The 16419-nt window shown below is 38.7% G+C and overlaps 1 protein-coding gene across 6 annotated transcripts in view; it reads right to left on the bottom strand.

Moving 5' to 3' along the window:
- Window positions 1–1858: 1858 nt before the first annotated feature.
- The window catches only part of VWA3A (von Willebrand factor A domain containing 3A), an 85454-nt gene continuing 70893 nt past the window's right edge, over window positions 1859–16419 (bottom strand). For 5 of the 6 annotated variants that reach the window (XM_074200593.1, XM_074200594.1, XM_074200592.1 and 2 more), the window contains 3 exons: window positions 15922–16030; window positions 14566–14707; window positions 12900–13224 (listed from right to left, as the gene is read on the bottom strand). In XM_074200593.1, coding sequence (XP_074056694.1) covers window positions 12915–13224; window positions 14566–14707; window positions 15922–16030 — 561 coding nt within the window. In that variant the 3' untranslated portion in view covers window positions 12900–12914. Of the gene's footprint in view, window positions 2043–2584; window positions 2648–4021; window positions 4120–4871; window positions 4999–12659; window positions 12830–12899; window positions 13225–14565; window positions 14708–15921; window positions 16031–16419 lie in introns of those variants that run through there. The other variant, XM_074200598.1, reaches the window with a different exon arrangement.

Genomic DNA, 16419 nt, shown 5'->3' with positions numbered 1-16419 from the left:
CTGAGCCTTTGAGGGGGTCTAATCGGGGGTCTGTTTCTCATCCGGGGGGGTAGAGGGGGGCCTCCGGGAGGCTAAGGCGAGACTAGCTGAATGGAGTTGGTCCCCTAACTTTGGACGTAAGCACACACCCGCCCCCCACGACTCCCTGGGCCCCGAAGCTTCATCCCTGCTCTTCCCCCAGGACAGGGTCTGTCCCCCTCCCTCCCCCGCCCCCCACGCCGCCAGTACGCTCAGCCTGCGGCCCGGCCCCCGTCCAGGTGAGCTCCCAACTCACCTGGCCTCTCTGCAGCTGCCTCTGCCGGGCGCTTGTGCTGCTCAGCGCCCAGCTCTCCTCTCTCCTCCCCTAGCCGCGACCCAGCTGGGCAGGGGGGCGGGGCCACCTGGACACCCAGGGCGGGGCCACCTGGACACGCTAGCCCTTCGCCTCCCACAGCTGACCAGCTAGAGGGTCCTCCTGGCTTGTCCCGGCCTTCAACAATCCCGGGCTCCTTCCTGCCCCTCTCTGGGGTCACTTTCTCCAGTTGTGACCGAAACGACTTGCACCCCTTTGGACCTCCCCCCCACCATCAGGGGCACCCGATCATCTGGGGGTGGGGTTGAAGTGGAGTTGAGTGGGGGTGTCAATCGGGAGGTGGCAGTTGTGGACAGAAAACGGCTTCATCTCCAGCCCTGGCTCCGTTCTCCTGCATCCAACAGTATCCAGTCACTTGGACAGCATTTCGACTTTTGTTTTGAGTTTTGAAGTTGGGGTTCATCTCCAAATGGATGATATATCCTGGTTACAGCAGAATTAACCTGGGCATAAAAGCTCCCTTTGTACTGTGCCTGACCTCTTCCCATTTTACAGATAGTGCTGTGATTCCCAAAGTGAGAGAAGAAATTCAGGAACCCTGAATAAGGTGTTTTCCTTCAGCAGGGTTGTCTCAAGCAGAATCTCCTTAAAATATATCTCTGGCTAGGGTTTTTCATTTTGATTTCTTTTTAAAATGAACCTATTATGCTTTGTGACTGCACCTTGAAAAAGAAATGTGGTGCCTTTGTTTCTTATCCTTCATAAAGAACAGGACCCCATAGGAACCAATTGATGAAATGGTCAGTTCATAGGAAAGTGGGAAGACCTCTCTGAAATGATGCAGTGTGATGGATGACTGGAATTAGAATAATATACACAATGGGGACAGTTATAAAGAAAAAATGCCTTTGGAAGACTTCAGTATTCTAATCCAAGTAATGATAATAAAACAAAAATCTAGAGACCTAAAGATGAAACAAGTCATCCATCCACCTCCCTCCAGAAAAGTAATGGACTTGAATTACAAAAAGACATATATTTGTGAACAAGCCCAATATGGGAATTAATTTTGCTGGATTTTGTATGTTTGTGATGGTCTTATTTTTCTGTTGTTTTTTAATGGTTTGTTAAATTATGGGGGATGAAGAGAGAAGAGATAATTAATATTTGTAAAAAATAAACTACATTTTAAAAAAAAGACTAAGATTCTCCTCTCCCACCCCTTAGGTCCAAAAACTCTCCACTTTTTAAGGACCAATCTTAAAGTATTTTCTTCAAAAGAGAAGCATCACTTACAACTACATATCATTTCCTTCATCGTGGCAGAGACAAAGCAGCTATCTATACATTTTCTATTTTTTTCCAAATTGAAAAAAAAGTTCTAAGCAAAACAGAAGGCCTTGCTCTAAGCTTAGCAAATAGGTTTTTCTTTCATCAGATTTATAAAGAAAAGATCGGTGATCACTTTAACATTCTAAACAATTTGATTCTAATTAGCTTTGTTTCATAAATAACTATATAAAATACATACTATATATGACATGCAATTTAAAATATATTATTGGATATACAATGTACATTCTTGTGTTCATGTCCTTTAGTAAGAAATTTGCTAGACAAGATTAAAAAAAACAGCAGCTCATTTTGATGGATAGATGGTTTAGATGGATGGATGGATGGATGGATGGATTGGTCCTGCTGTTTCCCACTCCTTTTAAGCCATACAGATAGAAGTATTCCAAATGGTCTCCTGGAAAGGGCAGGGAGGAAATAAAGGAGAAAAAAAATGAACAAAAGGAAAAGAATAATAGGTCATTGTTTGACAAAAAACCAAAACCAAAAGAATTCACTCAAAACCAAAAACTACTTAGCCCAACTTTCATAAATGAATTTTCATGGATTCTATTTATTTGGGACTAGGATCCAGGAACTCTCTCAAAACACAAATTGCAAAGCTTTCAGCTCTTCCAACTCCCTCTTGTTTCCTATTAACTGATCTGGTATTTATGATCAACTGGCATTTTAGATTATTAATTACAACTATTCAGGTCATCATCCTTGTCCCCCCATCATCTCAGGTAACCTAGATTTGGCTGCACAGTTTTATTTTTTCCTCATAGAAAAGAAGCTCCTATTAAGGAATTGGGGAATCTTACAGTTGAGAAGTCTTACTGGTTGTAAGTAGCAGAGGAAGTATTCACACTTAAGTCTTCGGTATTCAAATCCTATGTTTTTTCCTTTACCCAAAACTGCCCCAGTTTCATTAATATTAGATAAATTTCTAAAATTTACCTAAAAGCTCTTTTCTAAACAGGAGCTTCCACTTTTTCAGAAATGTTCTTCTGTAGTAGTTTTCTATTAGAAAGAAAGAGGGTTCAATTTAGAAGGAAGAAAAGAAGGAAAGGAGAGGAGGAGGAAAGAGGGGATATTGCATTTGTTCATTCCAGAGGGCGTGTGCCAGGATGCCCACATTTCTGAGCCTGACCTAGTTCTTCTGGCCACTAGCTTTTTAGGGAAATAGTATCCACCTTGGGGAGAAGCCAAATTGAAGAGCAAATTCTTACTGTTACGCCAACTCTGCCTTAAGAGGAAAGGGTGGGAAACAGTACTTACGACAAAGGATAAGGGAAAAAGAGAGGAGATACAATAGTTAGGAACCTCCATCCCTGGGACTGTATTCTCTCTAGTTATATCACATTCTCACCTTCAGGATTAGGCCTCAGAAAGGTTATGAAATCAGTAAAAGTTTTCATGATCCTGTTCTCTTTCAAAAAACCTTCCTACCTCTAGATGGGTAGTAGCCCCTTCCTTTCTGCTTATTCCCATCCAGAGTAAAGGAACTGAGAAACTCATTCATATTAAGATGTTAGTGAAGAATATCATTAATACTAAATATCCCTCCCAAAGATTGATTATTTTTTAGGTTTTTGCAAGGCAAATGGGGTTAAGTGGCTTCCCCAAGGCCACACAGCTAGGTAATTATTAAGTGTCTGAGACCAGATTTGAACCCAGGTACTCCTGACTCCCAAGGCCGGTGCTCTATCCACTACGCCACCTAGCCACCTCTGATTTTGTTTTAAAGAGAAGTAATAATACAATACAATGTGATGATGAATCTTTCTAATAGTAGAATTTTAGAATTATAACATTGAGGGAGGTGCTTCTTGCCACCCCTTATAAAATATACTATCTAGTTATATATTAATACAATTATAAATTATATAATTGTGAAATTTTACTATAAAACCTCATTATTACTATCTCAGTTTTACAGATGAAGAAACTGAAGCTTTGAGAAGTTAAGGGACTTGTCTAAGAACTCATAGTTAGCAAACTTATGGGATGGAATTTGAACTCAGATCTAAATCCAGGGTGTTTTCCATTATTCCACACTACCTCTGACACCTCAGAGTATCTATGCAATAAATCATTCTTCTTTAGCACTTTCAGCCTACCAAGAACTTTTCTTAGAAAATGCCTATGTGAAATGTCATGTATTATTTTCCCCACTGGCTATTAACTGGCAAAGACAGGATTTGAACTTTCAAGTCCAGTGCCATTTCTGCTACAATGTTCTCTCTCCACAGTGAATTTACTCTACCCTACCTGTAGCCCCTGCCCTTTTCATTCTGAGATCATCTGCTGTTTCCCATTCCATTTATTTTTCCCCCTCCTTAGTGTTTCTGGCATGAAAATATTTCCAGCAAAATCTTCCCAAAGCTTCTGTACCTGAACACCTGGGCCTGTTTTAGGAAATGCTTGGCTTTGAGTGTCTCTTGAACAAGTTTCTTTAGGTCATCTCCTTCAAATAATTGCAAAAATGAATCCTTTGCAGGGGAAACAAAGAGAAGTCCATCAGGATTGCTTTTCATCACATTTTATTTAAACATTAAATTTAATTACAAAGTCTTAGAGATTCTTTTTTTTAGCATCATCTCCCAACACAGGAATTCTTTCTATTCTACCCCTGATGAACATAGCAATTGATTAAAAAATTCTTGTTGATTAGCTGACTCTCAGTCACATAGTCTCTGAACACATTTGGGGAGATTATTTATTTATATTTATTCACATGATCGAAGTTGAGACCTTAAGAGATTATGGGATCCAACTCCCTCATTTTCTAGAAGAGGAAATAGACCCAGAGGAGTTAAGTGACTTGCCCAAGGTCGCACAGCTAGTAAATTATCTGAGGCAGGCTCCAAATCCAGGTCTTCCTGACTCCAAGTCAGGAAATTCTTTAATTCAAGGCATTATTTTTTTTAAACATTAGGTCAGGCTGCAAATGAAAATAAGGTGAGATAAATTTTAATTTACATAAGTCAAATCTCACTGTAGCCAGTCTAGGATTTTCACAAAACAATGGAAATTATACTCCTACTATTCCGGGTCCTTCCACTTTCCTTGGCTTGGATTTCAAAGGGAGAAAGGCCAGGAGAGCCTAAAAGCCTCTGCTTCCTGTCCATTATATCTTTTAGCTTAAAAAAAAGAATGGATTTTGAGTTGAGAAAAATAAAATAAATTTTGATGAGGGAAAATATCTCAGGACAAAACTCTACAGACATGAGTAGTAACATACATTTTTTTCAGTGATGTCTTCAGTCAGCAGTCTATGAATCACCATGGAGTTTTCTGGCTCCATTTGGCAGTGATGGTAGCGCCCTCCAGTATTATTAGACAGCTTTTTCAGAAATGCAATTACTGACCTAGAGAGGAGTAAAATGGGGCTGCAGTTGCTGGGCTATTGGCAGATATTAAAAATTGGTACTTGCTCATTAGCACTGTCTCAGGATATAGAGAAATTATATAAGGGTTATAACAATCATAGATGCAGAACTGAAAGGGATCTCAGAGACCATATAGTCTAACCAATCTCATTTTATTTTTTTAAAATTCTCTCTTTTTCTTTTAGTTTTTATTCTGAATTTAACATATGCCAAATTAAATGACCATTTGGAAAAACAAAACATTGTATAGGAATCTGTGAATCTCTGTAATATAGAGTTTGTTTTTCTTTTCAAGGGTATAGTAAATTCAACATGTAACTTTCAAAGCAGTCCTCCTTGTCTGTGATTCTTTTTGGTCTTCTTCTAGTGCCTTCCCCCAAGATCATCTTGTTTCTATAGAATTACTTGCACATTGTTTTCCTCATTAGAATGTGAGCATCTTGAGAGAAGGGACCATGTTTTTTGTCTTTCTTGGAATATCCAGATTTTAATATTGTTCTTGACACATAGTAAATGACAACATTATTAAATACATGTTGATTAACTGACTTCCATGTTTTAGGGGGAAGGGAGGAGAGAGGGACCCTAGTTCTATCCTTTTGCACATCAAAAAAGAAAAGAAAATCAAACCCCCTATAACAACTTATTCAACCAAGCGAAATAAAAATCTATACTGGCCTTGTCCAAAGACATATCCCTTATTTCTCATCCTGAGTCCATCTCAGGGAGTACAAGACTCTCAATTTTACAAATGAGGAAACCATAATACACAGAGGTTAAGTGACTGATCTGTCTATAATCACTTATGTAGGTTGAGGCAGAATTTGAACCCAGGTCCTCTGACATGTTGGCACAATGGATAAGAGGACCTAGTGTCAGGAAGACCCAAGCTCAAATCTGCCCTTGGATATTTACTGGCTGTGGCCCTGGATAAGTTACTTAACTCTGCCTCAGTTTCCTCCCCTGTAAAATGAGCTAGAGAAGGAAATGGTAAAAAATTCCAGTATTTTTGCCAAGAAAAGTTGGGGTCATAAAGAGTCAGACATGACCAAAACAACACAATAACACCACCTCAGATTCCAGTACTCTTTTCTTTGCCATGCTCCTTTTAGACTGTATGAAGTAAAATTAAAACGAAAATCACTAATCCAGTTTAGAAGCATGATCCTGAACTTTGTTATTCTTATCATCTAAAACTTGTGTGTGCATGTGTGTGTGTGTGCGGGGGGAGTGTAAGTCCATACTAGTCTGCGGAGTAAAGCTGTATTCGATGAACAAGACAGGTCAGTTCAATCCTTTTAATTTTCACAAGGTAGGAAACAATTCAGGAGAGGGTAGGTGACTTGTCCATTGTCACATAGGTACTAATGGAATGTGAAGCCCAGGTTCTCTAACTCCAGATCCAAGTTTCTTTTTTCTACAGGAGAAATCTAATCAGAGATTAGGAGTGAGTGGGGATTAAGAGGGAGACAAAAATGTGAATGGAACAGAATGAATCTTCTATTTAGTCTCTTGGGGAAAAATTAAGACTCAAAATTCATGATCTACTAATGATAACTCAATAATCATGCCATTTTGTGTTAAGTAATCTGGATTCAAAGCCATTTGCAGGAGATTGTCCTCAGTGATGGAGATTGATTATATTCAGTGCTTCATGAAGTGATGGACAGAGTTGGCAAGAGCTTGAAAGAAGAGAGAGAGCCTGATTTTATGGCTTTAAGCTTTAAGAAAGAAGATTCTAGAAGGTTCTAGATTTACTTTAGGTCTCTAAAGGAAGAGAAAGTCTGGTTAAAAAAAAGCAGATAGGAACCATATTTCCCCATGTATAAGGAACTCTTTAATTTTGGGGCCTGAAATTTGAAAAAAGAATGTATTACATAAAGTTATTGGAACTCAAATTTTATTCATCATAAAATTCATACAACTCATCACTGTCAAAACTCCCATCTATTAACTCATCCTCATCTATGTTTGATGACAAATCACTGTCTCAGGAGAGGCTCTGCCTGTACTTTGGTCTGTGGTTGACCCCCAGCACTCCCTGGGCAAGTCTGGTGCATGTATACCTGCTTAGTCCATTCTGTTTCATGAACCGGAAGCACCAGTTGTGTCCTCCTTTGAAATCAGCCACTTCTTTTTCATTAGCAGTTCTTATCTCTTACTGAGCCATCTTTGTGGTCACAGGAATTCCAATGGTCCTTTGCTCTTCACTTCCCTCTCTAACTCAGGCCATTTGACTGACTTGCCTCTCATGGCCTTCTACTGCCTGGCATTTTCAGGAGGGTTTCTTCTTCCTGTAGCCAGTCTGGATTGTTTTCTGAGTTGGAGGAGGACCAAACCAAAACAGCAGTGTGATTTCCATTCACTTTTGCAAACTGGTTTACTTTGAACTTGAATTCAGCTTTGGATGAAAATCTTTTCTAAGCCATTTCTGGGCAGAATGTGGCAAAACATAGCCTAATATACCGGTAACAAACGTGAAACAATGACTGCAAAGACAACAAGTGCAAAAAAACAGGAAATGCAAATAAAAAAATCTATAACCACTGTATTAGACACTCCCAGATTTTAGACCCCCAAATTTTCTTTTCCTTTTTTTTTAAGGTTTTTTTTTTTGCAAGGCAAATGGGCTTAAGTGGCTTGCCCAAGGCCATACAGCTAGGTAATTAAAAAAAGTGTCTGAGACGGATTTGAACCCAGGTACTCCTGACTTCCAGGGCCTGTGCTTTATCCAGTGCGCCACCTAGCCATCCCTAGACCCCAAATTTTTAAACAAGTTTGTGTCCTATACGTGGGAAAATATGGTACCTGCCCCCTAAATGTTTGTCCTTCATTCTCAAAGAAGACCATGATATCAGGGAGGTGATGACATGACAAGCACATGAATTGGATGGGGGGGGGGGGTTGGGGAGCTGTGCTAAATCACCTGCCTCACTTTCCCTAATGGTCAGATATAAATCAGGACAATTGGAGATAGTCCTGGATGCAGGGCAACCAAGGTCACACAGCTATTAAGTGTCAGAGGCTGGATTCGAACTCCCATCCTTCTGATTCCAAGGTCAGTGCTCTTTCCACCACACCCTCTAGCTGCCCATGCCCCCTAAATACAATCTAAAGGAAATAATTTTTTAAAGTCTCAGCTATGTTCCTTTATCCTTTAAAAGGACTGTCTTTTTAGTCAATTTTTTTTTGTGCTTCCTCTTCCAAGCTGTTTGATTCTGCCTTGCATACCTCTCATTTTGTTCCCCAAATTTTCTACTTGACTTTTAAAATGTTTTTTGAGCTCTCCCAAGAGGACTTTTTGGGCTTGAGACCAATTCACATGTAGGCCTTTTTCCAATGTTGTAGATTTCTATGTCAGGGCTTTCTTCTGTTTCTTACTCATTTTTAGTCTAGTTTGTTGTTTTGAAAGTTGAGCTCTGCTCCTGGGCCAGTGGGGAGGTGGTAGGGGGGGACACAGTCCCAAGCTTCTTGCTTTGGGAGCCAGGGACCTAGTCACTAGGGCCCCAAGGTGAATCTAGGTACCCAAGGTGAATCCCTCCTGGCTTCCTTGTTGTGCCTCTGGTCTGCCGACCTGGGTTCTTTGCTATGACTGTTAGCTTTCTGGTCCCCTTCCTACACTCAGCTGTGACCCTCCTTCACCCAGATGAGACAGACAGACCTTTCCTGCTATCTTTCCAGGATATATGTTAAACTGGAAAATTGTTTCACGCTGTGGGTTTTGTCCCACCAGAATGCATTTAGAGACTTGACTAATGTTTCTGAGATTAAGGGAAGAGAGCTAAGGTGCCTTTTCCAGGTTTACTCTGCCATTGTAGCTCCATCCCTTGTCAAATTATTTTGAAAGGTCTCTCTATTTCTTCTTTATCTGTCGTGAATTCATCATTTTTGACTTTTGGAAATGTGGTCTTTCCCTCTTTTAAAAAATAAAATTAGCTAGCACTATTTTTTATTAATAGCTCCAACTTTTATTCAACTTTTGTTTTTAACTTTGCTTGTCTCCTCTTGTTTTTAATTTTCAATTTTTATGTTTAATTTTTTTTAGATTCATACCCAATTCATTGATCTTTTTCTTTTCTCTATTGTAATTAAAAGTATTTAGAAGTTTTGGTAAATTGTTTCATTGTTATTTTTTGGATGAAACCGTGTATTATTTCTAGGATTTTCTTTGATCTACATAGTTTATAATTATATTATTTAGTCTTCATAATATTTGAATCCTTTATTCAAATTAGATGCCACCAGAACTGTGACCCTACTCTGGATTCAGGTATCTGAACCGTATTCCCTTTCCATGGGCTGAGGGCAGTGGAGGATCTTGTGCCTTCAGAACCACACTCAACTATCAGGGCCAACCTGATTCACATTCAACTGCTGTTGAACTATTCCAGCCTTTAAAGTGCCCTGCCCAGTTGCAGATCAGAACTCCTTTTTTCCTCAATAGAATTTTCTCTTTGTCTCTTCAGAATTTTCATTCTTGAGAACTTCTTATGCTTGTAGACCAACTTCTCCTGTAGTATTTTAATCTGTAGGATCCCCCCTTACCTCCCAATGAACCCTCTAAAATCTGTTCTTCCTAACTCTAGGGAAAATGTCTTTCTAATTTATTCTCTGAGATCCTTAGGACATTCCATTCATTTTGATTCTAGCAAAGAATTCCTCCCTGCTGATGTGAAAATGTCCTTTTGTTGATTCTCTTAAAAAGAAATCCTCTTTGGGACGTTTGCTTTGATTGGAAAAAACTTAGGAAGTAAAAAGGAGGTTTATTTAACACCAAGGCAAAAAAATTGGAAAGGGCTAGTCATGCATCATCATCCAAGAATTGACTTCTTTCCCACTAAATATCAGTTCCACAATGAAAATACATAGCAAATAGCAACTCTGTTTATCCTATTAAACCTATTTACCTATACATCTATTTATCCAAGCTCCAAGAAAACAGAAGTCAGAGAAGACAAATAAATTCTCATATATGCCATTATAGAGAATAAATGAACTTTTCTATGGGGAGTGAGATATCTTAGCTCAATCAAAAGAGGCACAGATCTCATTCAAGGGTGAAATTCCAAAAAATATCCAAGATGCCAAGCTGGAAATAGGAACCTGACTGATTTGCTGGCTCCTCTATTATATCAGCTTCTTTCTAAAGTCTCTCTCTCCCTTTAGGGACCTGAAGAGAATCTGGAAATATATAAGTCCTTTTCTTTGAAATTAGAATCCAAAAGACTAGATTCTCTTCTGCCATGCACTGACCAATCACAGGTGTGTCCACCAATGAGGAAATTCCCATAAAAAAGGGGCTTTGAGATTGTTCATTGAATGCTGCTACCCAGCCATTCCAATGTGCCTTCTGGAATGTCTACATTTCTTTCATTGTAAAGTTTTATATCTTTCCCAAACTTTCCATCCACTAGCTCTTACCTGGCTCCCTCCACGACAATCTCCCTGGTCAGTTTTTCCAGTTTTAGCTGCTCCTTCACTAATTCTTCTTGTGTAATTAGTCAAGATGGGGGTGTTGGTATTCCTTGATTCCCAATGCCAACTTGGTCAAGATTGGGAGGTTGATACTCCTTAATTCCCAGTGCCAACCTCTGGGTTTTCCTCCTACTTCCATAATTCAGTAACTTCATGCCAATCAAAATCTTGGTAGCTAATTTCTATAGACCCACAGGCTACTCTTCCTCCTTTCTTAATGAGTTTGGTATATATCTTATAATTTTTTCTCCCACTCAACTCCTGCCCTCAACATGTTGATTTTCAAACACTAACAGCTCAGTTCCTCAACTCATGCATTTTCTATCCCCTATTTTTCCATTCTACTTCAGCTACACCCAAAGATAGTGATACCCTTGATCTTGCTATCACCCATAAATGAATCACATTAAAGAGATTTGTAAAATATGTAAAATAATGCCATGCATATCTCACAAGAAAACACAGATATAAAAATCAATAAAATGTATTTTAAAAAAAGAAAATTCAGATAGGAAAAAAGAAAAGCTTTGTTTCCCACCCCACCCCCCCACAGTGAAGCCTAAACACCCACTCCACTCCCTTCTCTCCTCTGACACTGCTACATCTAGAGCAGGCTCTCATCATCTCACATCTTGATTACTGCAATAGCCTAGTGGAGTTTCTCCTACTCCATTCTATCCCTCATTCAGTCACTAACAATAATTTTTGAAAAAAACACAAGTCAGATCATGTCACCTCCCTATACTATAAACTCCAGTAGTTTGCTATTACCTCTAGGAGTAAATAGAAAATGCTCTGTTCATCATGCAAAGACCTTTGTATTCTAGCCTCCGTTACCTTTTCATCTTCTACTTACTTCTGGCTATCTCATGATCAAGACACTCTAGACTTTGACTTTTGGCATTTTCTCTGGATGTCCTACACATCTGCTCTGATTCCAGACTTCCCTGGCTTCCTTTAAGACCTAACTAAAGTCCCTTCTTTTACTGGAAGTCTTCCCCAACCCCTCTTAATTCTAGTGCTTTACTTCTTTTTTTTTTTTAATTTTTTTAATTTAAGGCAATGGGGTTAAGTGACTTGCCTAAGGTCTCACAGCTAGGCAATTATTAGGTGTCTAAGGTCTGATTTGAACTCAGGTCCTCCTGACTCCAGGGACGGTGGTCTATCCAGTACTCCAATTTACTTCTTGTTAATTATCCTCTATTTATTTTTTATATGACTGGTTTTGAATATTTATTTGTATGCATTTGAATATATTTACTTGTTTTTCTATGTGTGGTCATATACATATACACATATACATATATACACACATATAGGGCAGCTAGATGGTACAGTAGGTGGAGTGCTGGTCTCAAGTCAAGAGTACCTGAGTTCTAATCCAACCTCAGAAACTTACCAGCTGTGTGACCTTGGGCAAGTCACTTAACCCTGACTGCCTCACATCCAGGATCATCTCTAGTCATCCTGATTCATATCCGGCCATTGGACCCAGATGGTTTTGGAGGAAAAAGTGAGGCTGGTGACTTAGCACAGTACCTACTCCCTCAAATCCACTTCACATGTTTGTCCTGGCATCACTTTCCTGATGTCCTGGTCTTTTTAAAAAGACATACATACTATATAAATATATGTGTATATATACATATAGCTACATACTATGTAAATACATACATACATGCTGTGTGTGTGTGTATGTCTGTGTGTGTGTGTGTGTGTGTGTGTGTGTATGTTAGATTGTAAGCTTCTTGAGGGCTGGACTTGTCTTTTGCCTCCTTTTGTTTCTCCTGGCACTTAATAGGCCCTTAATAGATGCTTATTGATTGACTGCTTGGGTTACATATACAAAAGATCCTCAGTTGGATAAGTTAGGTATTAAAAGAGATGCAGATACTGTGCATTAAAAACATTTCAAGATAATGGATCTCATTGATAATTGGAAATGATAATGATAATTGAAAAAATGATAATTTTTCCCAATGATAATTGGAAAAATAAAAATTTGGAAAAATTAATGAATTGTATAAGTAGGATCCACTCAGGAAGCTATTGTCCATATACATCAGAGAGTTCAAAACCAACTCATGTTGTAAATGATTACAAGTTTTTTACTCCACCCTCTGATGTGAAATTATGTAAGGGTAATACAGTTTCTACTTTCTTACTTTGTCTCCTGATCTCTTTTAGATGAGAAGTTACAAGTAATGCAATGTACTTTAATATTTTTTTTCCTCCTGAGCTTTTCAACTTCATTTAGAATGAGACTGCGATTCATGTCCGACTTTCCATTAGTGAGAAGATATAATCCTTTTACGTCTTGAAAACTGAAAGCTCTCTGAAAAAAAGTGCAATGAGGTTTAGAGAGCCAGAGGGTCCAAGGCTTGCTATCATCATTAAAAAATGAGTTAGAACTCAAATGCTCAAAAGTTATCTATGCTGTTCCCCCATTCTGGTTCCAGAGACTTGTCATTTGGTACCAAAGTACTATCCGGTATCTTTAGATTCCCTTCCTCTCTTACCATTCCTTTAGGGGCAGGGGCAGAAACTGGGGAGAGGGAAAGAGCAGGGAAGGTCGTAGAACTTGCCAGTAAAGCTCTCAGGATGGAGGTTCTGCTGTGGGCTTCTAGCTGGGTCACCCACTGCACAGCATCGTGGCATGCTTCATCTGTGCTTTCTACCAGTCTATCTTGCCATGCATAGAGGTCTTCTGCAAAACCAAGCAGGTTGAAGCTGAAGATGAAGAGAGTGGAGCAGTGGAGCATGATGGAAGTTGGGGGTGGGAGAAGGCAGGGAGGAGGGAGGGAGGGAGGGAGAGAGAGAGAGAGAGAGAGAGAGAGAGAGAGAGAGAGAGAGAGAGAGAGAGAGAGAGAGAGAGAGAGAGAGAGAGAGAGAGAGAAAATTTCAGTTAGAATTAACACACGAGTGCACGAGTGAGGGGGGTAACAAATGGGAGGAAAACAAAGCTTACCTGTATTTTCTTTTTCCTCTTTTTTTTTAAAATAAGTTTTGTTGTTTTCTAGGTCAGTTTTAGCTTTTGAGAAAACAGCTGCTCTTAAAGGCTCCTGAGACCCTTTTTGGCCATTCAAGAGGTTAAAACTATTTTTACAATAAAACTGAGATATTGCTTGTCTATTAAAATAATTTTTCCTTTTTGGGGTGGCTAGGTGGCACAGTGGACAAAACACTGGCCCTGGAGTCAGGAGGACTCGAGTTCAAATTTGACCTCAGACCTAGCTGTGTGGCCTTGGGCAAGCCACTTAACCCCATTTGCCTTGCAAAATCCTAAAAAAAGTTTTTCCTTTTCCAACTACAAGGGTGAGTCTAAATTTACTTCATATACTTCAATCAAAACAACATATCACTTTTTAGTACATATGCTGCTGAAACAAGCACCAAAACAATCTGTCCCAATTGAATGTAGAAGCAAATGTGAGAAAGCAGATATTAAAGAGATTTGTAAAGTATGTAAAACAATGCCATGCATATCTCACTAATTTAAAAAAAAGTTATTTTTCTTAAAATATGCTATTTATGTTAACATGCCATGGATCTGTTATTATTTTAAATGACAATAAATATTTAAAATTTTTTCAGTTTCAATTTTTAATATGGTAAATATTGATATTGCCAAAATAACAAATACTCTTTGGGTCTTCAGTATTTTTTTAAGAGTAAGTAATAACTATTGCTTGATGCCAAAAAAATCTCTGCCCTGGGATGTTTTGAAATGTATTGTAATTTTATTTTATTTAAGGCAATGATGGGGTTAAAGTGACTTGCCCAAGGTTAGGCTAGGTTAATTATTAAGTGTTTGAGTTTAGATTTGAACTCAGGTCCTCCTGACTCCAGAGCTTGTGCTCTATCCATTGCACCATTTAGCTGCCCCTGAAATGCATTTTAGAAACACTCATCTCCTTGCCTGATTAATTGAAAAAGGGATTGATGAAGGTCTACTAACCAGGCCATGAACTAACTATAGAGCTGTAGTTTGCAAAGTCACATAATTTTCTGACAAGAAATTTTCTCCATCTCTAGACAGGTTCCGTCCTCCCCAGGACTTCTTGCTCTTACCTCTCACATTTTCTCAGTTGTTCCCAAATGAGCAAATTCAGTTCTTTCTTCAACTGTTGCAGATATGACCCCATGGACTCTGATAGGTCTATCATTACACAGACCTTATTCTCCAAAATATTGCCAAATAGGCGCCGACTTCCTGATGATTTGGGAACAGGAAGAGGAATGAGGTGTAACTCATAGATTTTCTTTTTCTCCTTCCCACATAGCATACACCACAGTACCTAACATAGTTAAGTCTTCAATACATTTTTGATGATTGAGTCTTTCTCAGATGACATCCTATTGGGAAATATTTCTTGCTAAAGTTCAGGGTGGGATATTCTTCTAGGACAGTATTGGAGACCAGAATGGTACAGTGGGGAGAGATGGCTTCTAGCCCTGGCACTATCACAAACTAATTATGTTGGGCAAATCATGTAATGTCCCTAGGCCTCAGTTTCCTCATCTGTAAAACAAGCGGGTTTGGCTAGAAGACCTTTTCATTCTACTGTCATGTGACTTTATGATTCCCAAATATGGATGGCAAACCCATGTACAGTGAAACCCTTTGCCTTATTTTACTTTTTTTCATAGTTAAAGGCTGAAAAAATGCCTTTGTGTGAGATTCAGTATGTGTACCTAGTATCCTTCACAATGTAGATTTCTCCTGGCCATGGGAACCTAATAGGACACCCCAAAAGGTACCCAGAACAAGTAGACATAACAGGGAGAAGAAATGGGGGATTCCATTTTGCATGAGATTGGTTGACTTTCTGAGCAGATGTCCTCTTATATACAACTTCTTTTCTCTGTATCTTCACACTTATTCTTATAAACAGCAACAAAACCCCAACTGGTCAAGTGAAGTAAGGAAACTTAAGGTATATTATGGAAAGAATGTCCTGGTTAACACACTGGTATTTTGATGTGCTGATTAAGAGGAAATGCTTAGGAACAGAGTTATCAAATACAAAGATAGCCCAAATGTTCCTAAGTGCAACCCAAACCAAAATAAAATGTAGTTGAGGAATGGTTACTAAAATAAATACAAATACAGTACACCATTGAAGATCTCTGTTTCCTACTCCTCACTGCTCAGTGGCCAGTTCATTTTGTATGTGTATATATATATATATTCTTCATATACTCATGAACTCTGTGTAGAATGTGAGCACTGTGAGGACAGGGACTGTTTCCCCTTTATCTTTGTTTAGTTAGATAAGTACTTAATCTTTATTGATTGATTTAATGATTCTCAGGGCTGGGGAGTTGAGTCAAGTAAAGGGGGAGTTTGGAACCAAATTTGGGCTTTGATAGCACAGGACTGTTATTCCCTACTTCCCAAATACCATTCATGGTTGAGAAATTTACCTGTCAGCAACCACTGAATCCGTCTGATATAATAATTTGTCACTTTCTCTGTCTGTTCTATATATTCTTCTAAGTCCTTATCTTGACATTGCACATATTTTATCATGCCCTAGAATGAGGAAACATATAAGAGGAATGGAGAATTTTTTTTTCTCTTAATTCACATCAATTATTTATGGGAGAGGATCTGGATTCATGATTTCATTGGTATAGAGAACTTCTTGGTCCCTGAACCTTAATAAGTTTTAGAAAGTTGCCTGGACTAGAATTGTCAACCATCAGCATGGCAGACAACACTCAGTCAAACCACATTCAAAAGTAATTAGGAACCATTTACTAGAATAATTAAAAATACAGTAAAAGATAGATAATATTACATTTAAAAAAACTAAATCAATGGAGAGCCCACAGGATTCTTATGTATGGGTTAAGTGACCCCATTTCTATTTGAGTTTGACATCAATAACCCAAATTTATAATAAACCCAAACTTAAACAC

The sequence above is a fragment of the Macrotis lagotis genome, chromosome X (genome assembly GCF_037893015.1).
Source record: "Macrotis lagotis isolate mMagLag1 chromosome X, bilby.v1.9.chrom.fasta, whole genome shotgun sequence".
NCBI lineage: Eukaryota > Metazoa > Chordata > Mammalia > Peramelemorphia > Peramelidae > Macrotis > Macrotis lagotis.
This window is presented reverse-complemented; position numbering and strand designations above follow the sequence as displayed.